We start from the raw sequence: 17,998 nt of genomic DNA, 5'->3' as shown, positions 1-17,998 counted from the left end.
ACCTCAGGGTCATGGGATCGAGCGCTGTGTCGGGCTCCGTACTCAGCTCGGAGTCTGCTTGAGACTCTCTGCTTCTCCCTCTCCCGTCTGCCCCTCTGCCCCTCTGCCCCCTCTCCAGGATAAATAAATAAATCTTTAAAAAAAAATTTAACATTGTATGATAAAGCACTTTCTAAACATTTCACTTTTTTGATTAATGATTTCACAAATCTCAACTGCTTCCAAATTTTCCCATTGAATACCACTGAGAAATAGCTTTGTATATAAAGCGTTTGTATTTTGGATTATTTTAGTAGAGTTAATTCCCAAAAGAACAATTACCAGCAAATTATTTTAAAGAGTCTTGACATACATTCTGTACTTTCAATATTCAGTCGGCTATAGTTCTTTTAAATTAGCATTGTATTATCAAAGCTCAGCCTGATCCTCAGATACATGTGGCATGTTTTATTAACTACAATGTTGATATGTATAACCTGTAATTCTAAAATGTTTCTCCCAACCCTCTGCTTCTTCAGGACCTGCCTCTTCAACTTTGACCTCCAGCCTCCAGCCCATGTAATTACCAGAATTCAGCTGCAGGCCAATGGCCATCAGAGCAAAAACGAATAGCTCACTGCTTCTCAAGGCTTGGAATTTTGAAAACATAATAATACGCTTTCTACTTTTAGAGGTGGGGTTACGGGGGAACTTGCTCTTCAGGTCAAATGAGTCAGTCAAGATGAGAAAGCTAATGTATTTCAGTCAAGTTTGTCTGTGCTGGCATGTACCATCCCCCAAAGCAGTGCATACTGAATATTCTATTTTAAAGGACAGTATTAATACCTCTTCAAATATTGAATTATAAATTAGGTCTTTTAGTACTGGCTTCCACTCTGCACACTATTTAAACAAATTATGAGTGTATTTCAAAGCCACCATAAACCTTCTTTTACATTCCTCTTCTTGCGAACGACTGCACATTCTAATCTTCCTAACATTTAATATTAGCTATCCTTCTCCAGATTAAAACTTCTTTAAAGGTCCCACATTATAGATATGCACTCCTCTTACCTTGGGGAAGACCCCCTGAAGTCAGTGATATCTGCATTAAGGCAGAAAGATGGACTTGTCCTAACCAAGAGACAAGAAAGAGGGAGAGACAGAGACAGAGAGACGGGCAGGCAGGGAGACAGAGAGGAAGCAGAGAAAGCAGAAAATTCCACAAAGAGATCACCAAGCGTGAAAGTCTGCAGGTGGAAGAGAACACAATACCCTTTGGAAACTGCAAGTGTCCGTCCAGGGCAAAGGGCTAGAGAGCAGAGTGGTGAGAAAGTGAACAGAAACCTGGTGCCAGAAGGGTCTTTTTATTCTGGAAGGCTCGGGGAGGCTCTGAAAGAGCACGTGGCAAACAACCATGACCCGTGTCTTAGAACGATCTATCACTCTGGCAGAAACTGGAGGGAGTCAACTCGGGAGCAGGGAGAACGTGGGAGGCTGAGAATGAAACTGGAAACAGAGCAGTGGCAGTGGGAGAAGAAAGAAATGGAGAGAAGGCTGGTAGTGGTTTTTAGGAATGGGACTAGACAGCACCTCTCGTTAACTGGCTGATAATTCCTATTCCTCCTTTTGTAGAAGTAATTTTTTTGCTTTTGGTAATCATAAAACAAAACCATTGTGCTCTGAAGCAGAAAGAAAATATACCTAAATAAACCACTACTGTATTTTCTTTGCTCTACATTATCCAGTGTAAGAAGCACTGTCAACTTACTAATGTGTGAGGAGGGAAGTAAATGCTACCACGTAACAGGAGAGGGAGGCGTTAAGGCTGATGGTCGGGGAAAGGATTAAAACCTCTTGAGTCTGACTTGAAGTTTCCTGCTTTGTGCAACTGAAATGAAGTCAAAGAATAGGACCCTCCTCCCCCAAGGAAAGAGAAAGAAAGTACTTTCCACCAGTAAGCACCCAATGGTCACAGTGGGTGAGGAAAGCTGCCAGAAAGTCTGGAACACTTCCTGCCAATTGGCAGCCACACTTTGGACCTAGAGCACAGCTGTCACCCAGGTGTGCTAGAGCAATCTTGGTGAAAAGGGACACCACACCTTGTCCCATCCTCTCATTCCAAGGACTAGTGTGTGTCAGAGTATTTCCTATGGAATATTTGTCCCCTGGAGAAAAAAAAAAGGCTCCATGAACTAAGTTTTAATTCCCTTTTGTAGTCCTTCATTCATTCCCCAAATCCATATGAAGCACTCACTTCGCCAGGTGCTATTCGAGGCACTGTAGACAGTATCAATCAAGGCAGACAAGTGCCTTCTCGCACTGAACCGACATCCTAACCAAGTTGCCTAATAAAGACTAAGGAATCCCATAGTAAAGAAAATTGATGAATTCGCCCGACCCTGGGATCTCTATTATTATTATTATTATTTTTAAAGATTTTATTTATATATTTGACAGAGAGAGACACCCAGCGAGAGAGGGAACACAAGCAGGGGGAGTGGGAGAGGAAGAAGCAGGCTCATAGCGGAGGAGCCTGATGCGGGGCTCCATCCCAGAACGCCGGGATCACGCCCTGAGCTGAAGGCAGACGCTTAACGACTGCGCCACCCAGGCGCCCCCTCTATTATTTTATTTTAAAAAAATAAACTGACTGTATTTATTTTGGGAAAACTCTACTCAACACTTTTCATCACCCTTCTACCTCACTCTCTCGTTTCTTCTCCAGTTTTCATGTCAAGCTCTAGGACCCTGCAATTGCTGGTGACCAGTTTCCTTTTCTTCTCACACCCAAGACATTCATTACTTGCCTTTGTTCCTTGAACCTACCACAGTGCTCTGCATATAGGAGGTAACTGTTTACTAAAAAAATGTAATTTGAAATAAGTCATCAGGTGATTTATTAAAAAAGAAAAAAGCTAACTAAATAGGATGGCTCAAAAAGCAGAGCCAATTGTCTCCAGTGAAGTCCAATGTATATATAAGAGAATCCCTAATATATTAAAGGCCCATGTAGCACATAGGGATGGCTGCAGGTGCATAACACATGCTCCTTTACATTTGTTCACGATGAATATATTTCACCAGACACAGGATGGTTCGTTACGTGAATAGTGCTGTTCCTGACACTTCCCTCTCTGCTCCCCTATCAAGAAAAGGTTGCCAAAACCAATATTGTACCAAAAAGTGATTTGTTACCTTATCAACATGTTTTTTGTTCACACCCTTGTCAATGACTATTACCTTAACTACTTGATAGTCTAGCAATTTTATCCTTCACTTAATCTCTTAACACTGGAACAAAATGACAAAAACACTAGGAACTTGTTCCCTTGCACTTGAGAATTTATGGCAGTTGCTAATAACATAAAAAGTATATCCTTTAAAATAAAAATTATTGAAGTAAATGCCTTTAAGCAAGCTAAAAAAGATCAGGTAAGTAATGTATGGGGATTATTTTACAGTTTATAAATCACTTTCACTTTTCATTTTAAAATACGATTTCATCCTTACACAATTCAGTGGGCTAGGAAGCATTATTATTATATTACCCATACTTTACAGTAAAGTGAAATTCCACTGATTTGATAAAAAACACAAACTATTACTTGGTTGTGCAAGAATCTGAATTTATACTTTGATTATAAACTCTAGGGTCTTTCCATGGGTTGAGCAGTTTCTACCCTTACCACTGTTGTCAACATACCTAGGTGATGAGATAAATGAGTTTAAAAGTTATTAAGAAAATAGGATTTCATGACTAATATAAATTTTAACAAGCAAAAGGACAGTACTTAAGTATAACAAATATACAAATATGATCATTATTAAGGCTATCAATTATGCATATGAATAGATACCTTTTAGAGCTATTAGGAATATGAGTATTAAGAATATAAGCAGATGCCAAAGATTAGATTAGATTAGATTAAAAACTCCATGAGCACAGGGACTTAAACGTTTTGTTCACTGAGGTATGCCCAGCTCAATAAACACTTGCTGAACAGATGAAAATGAAGTATAACATGGAATATAAAACTGAGGCTCTCAGATATAGAAGAATAAAGTTAATTTACATTCAAACCCAGGAGACCAAGGGCAATCTAATTCGTTAGGTAATTACTGAGTAACCTATAGATAGGTGCCCATGACTATGCTGTGCACAGACGGCTCCTCCCTTGTAGTAATGAGCTGCATGAGATCTGGAATTATAAGTCAGATTTGCATCCTCTCAAGTGCCTGGCTAAACAACTTTTAATAGATGAGTTATTTTCAACCCTGATTGTACATTAGCATTACCTAGGGAACTTAAAAAGAAAAGCCTAGAGAGCCCCACCAGATACCAACTAAATCTAAATCTTTGAGGTAGGGACAGAACTGTGATTTTATTTTTGAAGTTCACATGCAATATGAAACCCAGTGATAGGTGAGTGCCACTCCTGTAAACCAATGGTTCTCTAACTCTGGTATACAGGAGACCTGGAGAGTCCCATCCACAGAGATTCAGATTCCCTAGGCCTGGAGTGGTGCCTGAAAATACACATTTTTAATAAATTTCCAAGGGACCCTGATGCAGGGGTGGGGAGCATACTGGGAGAATGACTGCTGCACACCACCTACAATGTTTCTTGAATTAAAGAATAAATGTAAGAGACACATGAATAGAAAAACATGAAAAAATATGAAAAATTTACATATAAAGGGAACTTCAAGCTCAACATCACTGGTCATTAGAAAAACATAAATTAAATCCATAATGAGATACCACTACATACTTAGTAGAATGGCTAAAATTAAAAACAAAACCAAAAACCCAAGCGCTGGTGAGGATGCCGAGCAACTACGACTGTCAACACACTGCCGATGGGAAAACAGGACCGTCCGCCATATTAGAAACGAGTCTGCCAGGTTCTCATAAGTTAAACATATACTTACCATACTAGTCGGCAATCCCATGCCTGGATATTCATCCAAGAGAAATGAAAACTTACGTTCACATTAAAATGTGCCCACGAATGTCCAAAGCAGCTTGATTTATAATGGCCCCAAGCTGGAAACAACTGACATGTCCTTCAGCTGGTAACTGGATAAACCGTGATACATCCACACAGTGGAATACGACTCACAACACACAATGCAACAAACTACTGACGTTAACAACACTACAGATGAATCTCAAATGCATTCCGCTCAGCGAAAGAAACCACTTAGGGGTGCCTGAGTGGCTCAGTTGTTAAGCGTTTGCCTTCGGCTCAGGGCGTGATCCGAGAGTCCTGGGATCGAGCCCCACATCAGGCTCCTCCGATGGGAGCCTGCTTCTTCCTCTCCCACTCCCCCTGCCTGTGTTCCCTCTCTTGCTGGCTGTCTCTCTGTCAAATAAATAAATAAAATCTTTAAAAAAAAACAAAGGAAGAAGCCACTTAAATAGCAAGGCACTGTATGATTCCATGTATGCAACATTCTGGAAAAGTTAAAACTATACAGAGAAAAAAAATAAAAACACAAAACAGTCACTGCCAGGGGCTAAAAATGGGAGGAGGGATGTCGACTACACAGGGCTGCCCATTATATACATCTTCCTATCATAAAACTGAAATCACTGCAATCTCAGGAATTAATAACTTGACAAGATAATTATTTTCTTAAGTATGATGTACGTCGTCCCCAGGACACATGATTTGATCTTCCTACTCTAGGTTCAGATTGCTTTCTGAGCACGGATGGCATCACACTCTCTCAAAATAAGCCACCAGGAGAGAAACACCCATGGCTCACAGTTTGTGTTTAAACTTGCTGCTGACTCATTTCGCCCTTGATAACTGAACCTTTCTGTCCTAATAACTTTAATTATAGCCACCTTTCATCCTAAAGCTTCCCCTTTCCTCGGGAATGTATCTGTTAGCCTTGTGACCTCCTGACTATGAGACACTGGGTAAATATGTCACCTCCAGGATTCAGTCTGCTAAAAACAGAGCCTGCGTTTTTCATGCATTCCACTCTCACACGTGGATGTCGTGAAGATTAGGAGAGATGATGTATGGCCATGGGATTACTGTTGTTATGCTTGAAATAAATTTCATGGAATTTGTTCTAAACTTGTAAGCACAATAAATACCCTCTTCCCCTCTGCCGTAACATAGCAACTATTCACACCGGAAATGGCATTCTTAGTCACTGTTTCCTGAATGTATTGCCAAAACCATGGGATCTGGAAATGTGGGACCCAGTTTTGAGTCTCAATCTGTAACATACTTTGTGAGCTCAAGTAAACCACTTACCTTCTGTGACTCTCACTTCAAGTACGTTTCTCTAGGGGAAACTTTGAAGGCAATACAAAGCACACATAAATAAACTACTATATGATGTCTGGTATGATTTCTAATCTCTGCCCTCTACATAGAAGTGACCAAGCAAGAGATTCACTCCCGGCTGGAGGAAGCAGATGCCCCCAGTGTCATCAGAGTACATCAATGCAGACCCATGACCTGGGAGATTCAAACAAATTGTTCACTACTCAAGAGCCTTATGAGAAATCAAGTCTTTAAGAGATGAATGCAGTGCTTGAATCAAGAGCAAAGAAGACCATATAGGTGTGTTTTAAAGAGTTGGTGTGGTATGCAAGGAAAAGAATATGAGCTCTGATGTTACCCAAACCTAGGTCTGAATTTCAGCATTTATGAGCTTAGGGAAGTTATATCACCTTTATTTGCATATTTTCTAAACTATAAAATGGGTACAGTTATCTTGTAGGGTTGTGAGAAATAAACAGTAGTGTACATAAAGTATGCAGGTACCATACCCTATGCACAGGTAGGCACTCAAACAACGCTTATAGTCATGCATTAATTCAGAAAGTGTTCATTAAGTATCACATATACTAGGCACTATACGAAGCCTGGTTCTCACTTTTACTATTTCCCCAAAGGACTAGGGCAAATCTAAGGTGAAGGCAGACCAGATGGTGTCTTTATTGCTCCATATAAAGGGTATTTCTCACTGCCAAACAGCTCCCTGATAGCACAACAGAATGAATATAATTTGAATTAACCTTTTTTTCTTTTTTTTCTTCACTTATTCAGTTATTTATTTGGTACTGCAAACCTGCCTTAAAATGTAAAAACTCCTCGGAGGTAACAACTTTATGAACTAGAAGCGGTGAGACAGCTACACCTGTCTCTAATGCTCTCTTTTTATCCCTGGCATCTCCTGTCTTCTGGTTCCACTGTTTTCTGGCTTTGAAACCCTGGGCATGTCACTTACCCTCTCGGAAGTGCTTCATCATGAAGATGGAAATGGTACCATTTAGCTTCACTGATGCAAGTAAGGATGTACGGGAAAGAGAAGCCAAATGGGTGGGAAACACAAAGAAAGCAGAAGGGAGGAGAGACCCACAAAAAGTCAGACACTGACTCAGAGAAGGGGAAGAGGGAGGGAGGAAGACACACAGGAATAAAAAATCTGCATAGAACAGAAATCTCACTCAACGAGCATAACCCCTCAGGCCAGGGATGTAGTCCAGCCCGAAAAAGTCAATCTCGGTTGTGAAACTTATGATTTTTAGCATTTCCCAACAATTAATGGTCATCCAGCAACTAAATGGTGATTGCTTGATCATCATCAAGGAAAAGATGAAAATCAACTGAAGACCACAGAGATGATACAACTGTCTGCAGAAGAGCCAGCAAACTTAAGTTTTCATTCAATGCTTTAATGTTCTATGCAGTCACACTTAAAGTGAGCCATACTTACTTTCTAAGCACGATGCTACTGTGCCACAGAAAAATTGTATGTTACTAATATATACCATGCATTTGCACCAACATGTAAAGGATTATACACACAAAATCACTTATGTTGAATTTTTGAGCAACTGAAAGATTTTCAATATAAATTGCTAACCTTTGCTGATTTTAGATCTCAACCCTATGAATGCTAATTTTCTTCTTTTTCTTCTCTCCTATACTGATGATGTATGAGTTTTATAATCAGAATGCCTTAATTAGCTTCTGACCCTCTTTCTTCTAGTTGAGTAATTCTGTTCTATAAATATTAACCAAACTCTGATTATGTGGGGGAACAATAGGAATATAGGGATGATTACGAAACCATTCCAGCCTTGAAGGGTCCTGGGCTTTTGGTTAATTGCAGGCCAGCAATGCACATTGTTTGGATAGACGGTTATATCACAGGACAAAGAGATTTATGTGTTGAAGGGTATCAGGATTAAGTCAGGTTGGTCAACACTTTGCCCAGTTGAAATGCACTCATCATATTTCTAGGCACAGCCAAACATTTCCCCTCTTGGCACACCTTTGCCTCTTCCTCATCTCTTTCCTTTCAGGTTTCAATACTCACACATGCCCTCCGCCAACCTTCGAAAGTGATGGTCTTCTCTATAAGCCTGTGGTTCACCTGCATCTGGGTGAGGTGCTCCCACACTCAGCCCCTCACCACAAAATCTCCATCAGCTTTGCAACAGAACCCACTCCCAAATGACATGAAATGCACAACCTGGCCTCAGTCTGGACTATCTTGGAAACAAGACAACCCCCTTCTCTGAAGAAATCATAGTCTACTGTTAAACTGGCCAAATTAATGCTGATGTTCCTCATCAAGTGCCTAAAAAGACACTGAGAAAAACGGTATTATGAGAAAGTAAAAGCAAAGGTCACAAATAGACAGTTTTGTTTGCACAGTGTTTTAAAAATCTAGTAATGGAAAAATAATCAGCTAGATTCTGGGTTTCCCAGAAGAACCTAAAGATCTGTCTGGTCACAGTGGGTCCACACCTATTTACAGCAACAACGGACAGGCATAGGTGGCAGGTGTCTTCTTTAGACAGGGCTAAGCTCTCAAGTACATGATGGTTTTCCTGAAGATTCTTGTGATCATCAAGGACCTGTGCTGTAGATACTCTGTGCCTAGACACCAGGCTGGAGTTCAAGGACTAGAGCACTAAACAAAACAAAAAGTCCCTACCTTTGTGGAACTGCACTGTGGTTTTGAATGGATGTTGAAGGAAAGGGAAAGCAACCCACTAGGAATAGTTAAATGAAGGTATTCTAATGTTCTAGAGAAGCTCCCTATTTAAGGGCCTGAGGAAATCCTTCTGGGAAGTGCGTGGCCACTCCCTAGTCTATCAGATTTTATATTTAAATGAAGTGTGCTTAAAGTGAAGGTACAGAGTTGATTTGTGAATTACGAAAATCATGGTACAAAATGTCACTATGCTTGAAAACAATTTCTAAGTTTACTTGTGGATTCAATTATCTCCGTATCTTATATCCTACATATCTCCTATGTGACCTAAATATGTGTCTAAATTTCTGATGAATGCCTTCGGATTAGCAAATTTGCATTTAAAAAAAATGCTCACTTATGGGGCGCCTGGGTGGCACGGCAGTTGAGCGTCTGCCTTCGGCTCAGGGCGTGATCCCGGCGTTATGGGATCAAGCCCCATATCAGGCTCCTCCGCTATGAGCCTGCTTCTTCCTCTCCCACTCCCCCTGCTTGTGTTCCCTCTCTCGCTGGCTGTCTCTATCTCTGTCGCATAAATAAATAAAATCTTTTAAAAAAAATGCTCACTTTTACTCTAAGCATTTAAATGTACCAACAGAATTGTATTTCATATTAGATTATTTTCATACTAAAGATTCAGTCACTTCTATTTTTGATCACAAATTGAAGCCCTTGTATTTCAAAGGTCTCTAAATATCCAATTATCGTCTAATGTCCTCAATTTCTGCCTTGCTGACCTGCACTAAAACTTCTCATGCCTGCTAATTACATAACAGCTGAAAATGAATAAAGGATGGCAGAAAGGTTGCTTGATGACTTGAGAAAGTGTCCATACAGGGCTATCTGCACATTCTAATTAAGTTTTCCTGATGCTAAAGTGCAGGAAACCAGAAGCTCGAATAGTGAAGACAGTTAAAGTGAAACAGTCAAGAAAGAGAGAAATTACCTGAACATACTGTTTAGATAAATTAAAATCACTTTATCCAAGAAAGTATGGTTATTATGTCTGCCTTAAACCAAATCATATTGTTGGTTTCACAACTTGGGTTAGTTAAGAGCACGATTCCCATTTAGGGAAATGGAATCCTTTTCTTTGGAATTGTTCCCTAACTCAGTTATCATCACCACCACCAAGTATAAAAATTATCTTCAATCAATCTTGATTTGTATGCCTCCAAGAATTACACTAAGAAAAATGGGCACCGGCAGGCAAACCAGGCTACACATTCAGTGACTCAAACCCAGGTCTTCTAGCTGCTAAGCTCATATTCTTTCCACTTTGTTCTACAGGCCCCTTCTAAGTAACAACGGAAATCTAGAACAAGCTTTCAGAGTTTGCAAAGATCCGCTGTTTCATTTGATGTTGGTAATAATCTTGGGAAGCTGGGACAGACATAATATCTCTAATATCTAGCAATGGGCCCCCAGGTATGGTATTTATGGAAAATCTAAAGTTTAAAAAACAAAAACAAAAAACAACCCAAACCAAAAACCTGCCCTCATTTCTGACTGTGGTTTAGACCAGGGGTCAGTTAACTGTCCGAAGAAATTTTATCTAATGCCTGGTAATATCTGTAAGACATAAATAACTACTAAAAAAATTACTGTGTGCAACTTAAGTATGTTACCTTTTGAGTAATCACAGCTTTAAATGAGTACAGCATATGTTACGTTTATATTCTAGAGACAAATACCAGATGTTTGTAGTATCCTTCCTCTTTCCCACTGTAATCCTCAGCACACTCCTGCTGGGCCTGAACCCAGTCTCTGAGTCTTTCTGAACATATAGCTCCACACAGCCCCTATCAATTGACTGGCGATATTAGTCACAAATAAAAGCTTCAGAGGGGAGGGGGGTGGAATGGGATAGACTGGTGATGGGTAGTAAGGAGGGCACGTATTGCATGGTGCACTGGGTGTTATACGCAACTAATGAAACATCGAACTTTACATCAGAAACCAGGGAGGTACTGTATGATGACTAACATAATATAATAAAAAAAATTAAAAAAAAAAGACGGGGGAAAAATAAAAGCTCCATTTTCCCATTCTGACTCTCTCCTATGCTATATAACAGCTGTTTCTTGCATTTTTCTTTGCTTTTGTTATTTGTTATTAATGGTTCTCACATTATTTCATGTATGTATATATTGTCTTTTCCAAGTACAGGAACTCTGCCTTTTATTTATCTTGGAGTACGAAATGCAATGATTCATGAACAGCAGTCACTCAGAGTGTTCTAAATGTACTTAAGACAAATGTATAGTACTTCTGGAAAAATCTAAAGTTAAAAAAAAAAGAAAAACACAAAACCCCCCCCAAACTGTCCTTGTTTCTGATTATGGTTTAGGCCAAAGTCAGTAGACTTCTTCTGTAAAGATAGCAAGTATTACAAGCTTTGTTTGACAGATGGTCTCTGACATAACTACTCAACTCTGCCATTATAGTGTAAGGCAGATGCAGAAATGTGGAAACCAATGAGTGTGTCTCCATTCCAACAGGACTTTGTTTTGGACGCTGAAATCTGAATTTTATGGAATTTTCACACATCACAAAATAACATCCTTCTCTTAACGTTTCTCCAGACAACTTAAAAATGGAAAAACACCATTCCTGGCTTTCAGGCCATAGAGAAACAGGAGGCAGGCTGCACTTGGCCCACAGGCTATAGTTCACTGATCTCTGGCCTAAATCTGTGGTTCTCAAAATGAGAACTTCGGGTGGTCCGCAAGATCCTTTCAGCAAGTCCAACTACCCATGTGTGCAAGCAGAATTTCTTTGCAGACTTCAAGCAAACAACGTACCACAGCAGACTGAATGCAGAAGCAAGTATGAGGTTCCAGCTGCCTTCTATTAAGCCAGAAACTGAAGAGATTTGCAAAAATGGAAAACAATGTCACACCTCTAATTTTTCTTTATGTTTGGAAAATACATAGTTGTATTTCATAATCCTCTTTATGGTAACACGTATGGGGTTTACTACTGATTTTTAAAATGGATTAGTATTTTTGAAATTTCTCACAGTTTTGATTTCTAATGTGATAAATGTCAATAGCTACAACCCATGTAAACAAAAGCTCTCTGGAGGCCCTTGGTATGTTTTAAGAATGTAAAGGGATCTTGAGACCAGAGAGTTCGAGAGTCAGCTGCCGAACCACAGCTGGGTTAACTTACTCCTGTGGCAGGGTGCGCCAAAGCGTGCTTGCAGGCCACTTCCTCAGACCACCTGATTTCAATCTCCATCTTGGCCTCTCCCCACCAAAGAGTTTCCCAGCATTTGTGATTAGATCCTGATTCGGCAAAATTGAATCCAACGCAATTTATGTTTCTGTAAATACACTTGGGGAGAGCGTGGTGGTGCTTTTCATGAAGAACCCTTCAGATATGGGGAGACCATAAAACTGTTTCAGGCTTTACTTTGCCAAAAGAGGCAACTAGAAGCAAGAATCTCTCCCTGGCTTGTAGTTTCCAATCTTAAAAAAAAAAAAAAATTATTGTAATTCCTTGCCTTCAGAACATATCTCAAAACAAACATTCACCGGCTCTGGCATAAATGCTAGTCCCTTCGACTTGGCTCCACAAAGACTGTGAGCTCCTGATGCTAATCAGCATCCTCACAGCAGCGTTCCATCTAAAGCATTACATCTAAAGAAATAAAATCCAGTAGACATGGTGCTACTTTGACAGTATTATTAATGCACTAAAAATTGCATTTTGCAAGTGAAGTATACATGCCCTATAGAGCATTCTAAGAGGGTCTTAATATTTTGCTTGTTCTGTCATTTGAGATTTGAAAACTTTTTAAAAGAATATTTTAAGAGAAACAAAAAGGGAAAGTGATCTTAACTCCAGTGTTACCATATACAGGGAAATCCTATATAAGGAAGCATTTCTTTCAATATAAATTTACTTTGTCATAAAGTTTAACTGTCTATCCAAATGATGCGTAGGACTGCTGGCCTGGGGAAACCGCCTCCACCCCCTCCCTCCTGACCATTTTAGAGAGAATTAAAGAAATAATGACCATGATTCCTACATTTGTCATTTTGCTGAATTACACATCCTTCATAAGAAAGTGTTCCCTCATGAGTATACAATTCTGAAGGTCTTTATAGCTTTCTCTTATGGAATAATACTTTTGTAAACAGTAACAAAGGCAGAAAAAAATTCGTATTTTTGGATATTTATCCTTCAATCTGTATTATCAAATATCTAAAAAAATCAAGAATTATGGCTGGATGCTAAATCTGCCATAAGTTGTCATTACTGGCTCCAACCAGAAAACGAAATACATTTAGCTGTTCTGACTCACACCAAAACTGAAATTCACTAGCACCTTTAAGATCAGGAGGACACTAGCAAATCATTACATTACCTGTTTGGGGGATTATTACCCATGTGGGGGGGATCATGCAATTTATATTAGAAGGATTTTGGTAGCTGTAATGTTCAAAGAAGAACGAAAAATAGACGAAAACGTGGAGAAAATGCTTACTGTTTAAATCCACGTAAAAGCAAAAGTCTCATCATGATTGCAAAACACTCCAAATTGTGAAACTTAAGTTACTTGTAAAATAGACAAAAGTAGAGCTGCTTCCTCAGTCGTTTTTTGAGACCTCAGCATCAACTGAAAGAAAATGCTTATATTTAAAAGAAAGCTTATTTCAAAATACAAATCCTTACACTAAGTACAAATAAGGACGTGAAGGAAATTTACATCCCATATGACAGTGCTCCATGCGTATGCAAATGAAGATGATAGGAAACTGAAGTTACAACAAGTTATTTGCTTCACTATCCAATTCTTTAAGGAATAAGAGTTGGGAGCCCAGAAGAATGACAAGCAGTGCTCATGTAAAAATGATCAAAATTACACAAAATTGTTATGTGGGTTACTCAGAAAAAAGAGGAAAAGAAAGGACGGATTGTACTTCACTGTGTAGAAAAGATCTACTTCTGTCAAATACTGTCTACAAAAATTTTTTTGTATAATGAATCGTTTTTCCCAATCTCATTTTTAAATCAAAACTATGTTGGAATCACAATCACATGGAATTTATGCTACCACAAAAGAAGAAGGGATCAGGAGGATCCTGGTCCATATTTGAGAAGGAAAAAACTAGTTTGAGAAAACACTGCTACTACGACTCCAAAGCAGCAAAACTAGAATTCAAGCTGGTTTTTTTTAGAAGCGTGGCACAGCAGTTTAAAATTTGAAAAACACCATTGCTATTTTAATAAAATAGTTCCGTTTTAATTTCCCAATTCCCCTCCCCAGCAATAGGACAATAGAGAGTCACTTTGTCGAGCTGCTGGGGAATTTTCTTAGCACTTTGTGGAAACTGTTGGCTTTCAGAAATGGACAGGCTGATTGGAACCAAAAGTTAGACAAAATACAGAATTGCAACAACAATAAAAAGCAATTTAGAAAGAGGATCAAGCCAAGCAGATAGGCAAACTTTATAAAATCAGTTTTCTGCGGGTGTTTATCAGGTCAGTTCCCTTATTTCAAAAAGCCGAACCAAAGCAAAGCATGCGGACTTACATTGCTTCTTTAGTTCTTTCAGCTGTTGTTTAAATTGTACAAATTTTGCATTATTTTGAAAGTCTGCATCACAATTCTTATTCTGTAAAGCCAAAAATTTCTTCTCCACTAATAATTTTAGATCTGGTATTTTTTCTGGACGGTCTTCTTTTACCTAGGGAAGACAATACAATTATCTCAGTTAAAAGTTAACAATGACACTGTTTCGTGACATTATTTTTATCTCATTTCATTCAAATACAAATGAGGTAGAAAACAGAATCCTAACAGAACCAGAGAGACTTGTTCCAGAACAGAGAGCTGGTAAACAGTGGGGGGAGCCATTTGTCCCATCCACCCATCATTTTCTTAAACTCTCACCCCAGTGCCCTACTAACTTGCCCTCTCCTGACAACTATTAGGGAACAATCTTGCACCAGTGCAACTCTGTGCCCTCCAACTTCACCAGAACTTGAGCCTCATGCCTTCCTCCTTTTTGCCAGGTCTGCTCAGTCCCCTCTTCTATTCCCCAAGTGCTGATTCCAGACTTCATTCTCCTCAGGGCTCCTCCGCTCCAGCTCTCTGCCCCAGCCGGGGAGAGTGGCTTGGACTTCACCAAGAAGTTGACACTTTAATCTTGAATTTCACCATCTGCTGCCACAAATAGGAGTTAAGTGTCCCCTGTTCTGTTCAAAGTTAAACTCTCAATCTATATTCCTTTTGTTCCTCCCAATATCTTATTATAAAACTTTCAAACATGTGGCAAAGTTGCAAGAATTGTATTTTGCTATTCACCTACCTCCTAGAGGCCACAATGAACACTTTGCAATGTCTGCTTTATCACCATATCGGTACCATCTATCTGTTTTTCTTTCTATCCTCCATCTTGCTTTTCAGTTCATTCTTAATTCCATCTTCTTCACCTGTCAGAACTTTCCCCTCTAGAAGCCTCCAAAATCCTCTAAAGTAGCTATTTACTCCCAAATTTAACAACAAACAACTTCCTCTAATCCCTGCCCACTCCCCTCAGTTCTTTTCTCTTTGTAGTTCAGCTCCTTGGAAAACAACACGTGCACCCGCTGTTCCCACATCCTCAACCTCAAACTTCAGCCACTGCCATCAAGCTCTCCCCACCCTCCACTTCACTGTGACTGCTCTTCTTCAGGCCTTCATATCTGGCCCCTTGAATCACTGGCCTTTTCCTAATGCTTCTGCCACCAAGCAAAATTCACCAACTCTCCCTCATGTCCCAACACTCCTTAGACTTCTACCACAGCCCCTGTAATAGTCAATTGCATTTATTTTTACATGTTTCTTTCCCATAATAAAATGTAATCTTTGAAAAATATTTATCACTGCGTTTGCCAGCACCTGGAAGGGAGCAGGTAGTTGTCAATGTATGTACTCAATATATTTCAAGTGAATTAATCTTATATGCTCCAAATAAACTTAAGCCCTAAAACCTCACAACTGATCGACTTTACTGTCATTAGTAGAGTATACAATACAATTTCTGAGCTGGAAGACAACTTAGAGGTCATCCAACCTTGATCTCTACCTTCCTCAGTTTCATAAATAAATAAAATTACATAGAGAGAATTAAATGACTGGTTTACTATAATCCAGTTGGTTGGAGGCAATGTTAAGACTGTAAGATAGATACAGAAAATTCTTGCTTTTGGTTCCAATCAATGGAATACACTTCTTACCTCTCCGAATCTGAGTATCAATGCATACAAAATCAAAAGATTACCTGAAATTTATGTTTCAATTACCCTTTGTCATGGAAAAAAGAATTATATAATCTTCTTTTAATTGCTATTTTAATTTTTTAATTAGTTAAATAAAAAATGAAAATTAAACATGAAACCAAAATGCCTAAATGTATATTTATAGTACTGAGTGTAGAAACTGACTGTCTTCTCATTGTCCGGGTGATATTCAATTAGTGCTGGATCCATCATCAAAGAGAGTTGTGAAAAATATGGAGAGGCTTTAATGACACATCTTATATGTAATTAAAAATTTAAAATAAGTCCTGTAAGGCTAAAGAACCAATAAGCTCAGTTTGGAAAAGAGAAGGTAGAGAGGCAATTTAACAATGCCTCATGTCTCAAGAAAAAGAGCTGTTACACGTGGTGACTAACTATTCTCCGCCTCTACCACGGATAGAACAAGATGAAACAAGTTCAAGATTGTAGTGTGAAGCTCAGAGTAGATACTGAAAATAAATTACAAGTTCTCAGAAAAGATTATAGCCTCTCATTCTGGATTTATAAAATAAAATGGACTCAGATACACCTGAGATGTTAATGGTGATATTACAGGCAGGTATAAAGGTGAACCTTCTCAAGGTCTTTAATGGGGTTGAAATTATTATTTAATCTGAGGCAATCAGAGCACACCTGAGCAGATGATCAGTAAACACAAAAGTTCTTTTCCAATAAAGTCTCTAACCCACTCAACATATTTAATTTCCCTAGCTTCATTACCACCACTGCTGAGGAGCTGGCTGGAACATGGGGACAGAGAAGATGGAGAAAGGACAGGCATTTTGAGGTTGACAATACGGCAGCCTGAAACAGGACTAGGAAAACCTGAATAAACCAAATTTAGTGATTCAGAGTACTCTTTTTCCCCAAGGCCAGAACCTCAAAAGAACTGCTGGAAAGCACATAAATTCACTGCAGCAAGTATCTTCTCTGGAAATGCGATGCTGCGGTTGGCACAACTATGCACTGCAAAGAGAACTTACTGTACCCTAGCTATTAAAACAAGAGGCTGGAAAATATTAAACTCCTTATCTGTTTAAATCAATGCAATAAATGGGGATTAATGATATTTTTAATGGAATCCTGCTTTGTTTGTATCTTCAAGAGAAATAAGATACATAGTCCCAAAGTGGGAAGGAAAAAACCCAGCCTTTGGGTAGCTGATCATAAGTGCTATCTAGTCTGAAAAAGGTAAGGATGGCCCTCTTTCCCCAGGACAAATTTAAAATACATCCAAGAAATCTGAGATTGGAGGAGAGATTTTATTGGATCCTCGGTCCATCCCTTTCCTAAGGATAAAGGCCCTAGAATTTAAAATACATCCAAGAAATCTGAGATTGGAGAAGAGATTTTATTGGATCCTCAGTCCATCCCTTTTCTAAGAATAAAGTCCCTAGACACGGGACTTAAAACCTAAGTGAATTAAAAGACACAGGGTGTATCAGTTTGCTAAGGCTATCACAACAAAGTAAGCCACCACAGACTAGGAGGGTTAAACAATAGAAAGTATTTTCTTACAGATCTGGAGGTTGGAAGTCTTTGGCTTGTAGATGGCCATCTTCTCTTTAAGTCATCACATGGTCTTCTTTTTATGTGTCTGTGTTCGAATTCTCTTTTCTTATAAAGATAGCAGTCTAATGGATCAAGGCCCATTCCAACTTCATTTTAACTTAATTACCTTTTTAAAAACCCTATCTCCAAAACA

At 39.0% G+C, this 17,998-nt stretch overlaps 1 protein-coding gene across 3 annotated transcripts in view; it reads right to left on the bottom strand.

The window, feature by feature from the left end:
* The window catches only part of NSMCE2 (NSE2 (MMS21) homolog, SMC5-SMC6 complex SUMO ligase), a 208,427-nt gene that overhangs the window by 130,567 nt on the left and 59,862 nt on the right, over positions 1-17,998 (bottom strand). For all 3 annotated transcript variants that reach the window (XM_011226871.3, XM_034668607.1, XM_002920732.4), the window contains exon 4: positions 14,543-14,696. In XM_011226871.3, the coding sequence (XP_011225173.1) occupies positions 14,543-14,696 (154 nt within the window). The remainder of the gene's footprint in view (positions 1-14,542; positions 14,697-17,998) is intronic.

This window comes from Ailuropoda melanoleuca, chromosome 9 (genome assembly GCF_002007445.2).
Source record: "Ailuropoda melanoleuca isolate Jingjing chromosome 9, ASM200744v2, whole genome shotgun sequence".
Lineage (NCBI taxonomy): Eukaryota > Metazoa > Chordata > Mammalia > Carnivora > Ursidae > Ailuropoda > Ailuropoda melanoleuca.
The sequence above is the reverse complement of the archived record's forward strand: the minus strand, read 5'-3'. Positions and strand labels throughout refer to the sequence as shown.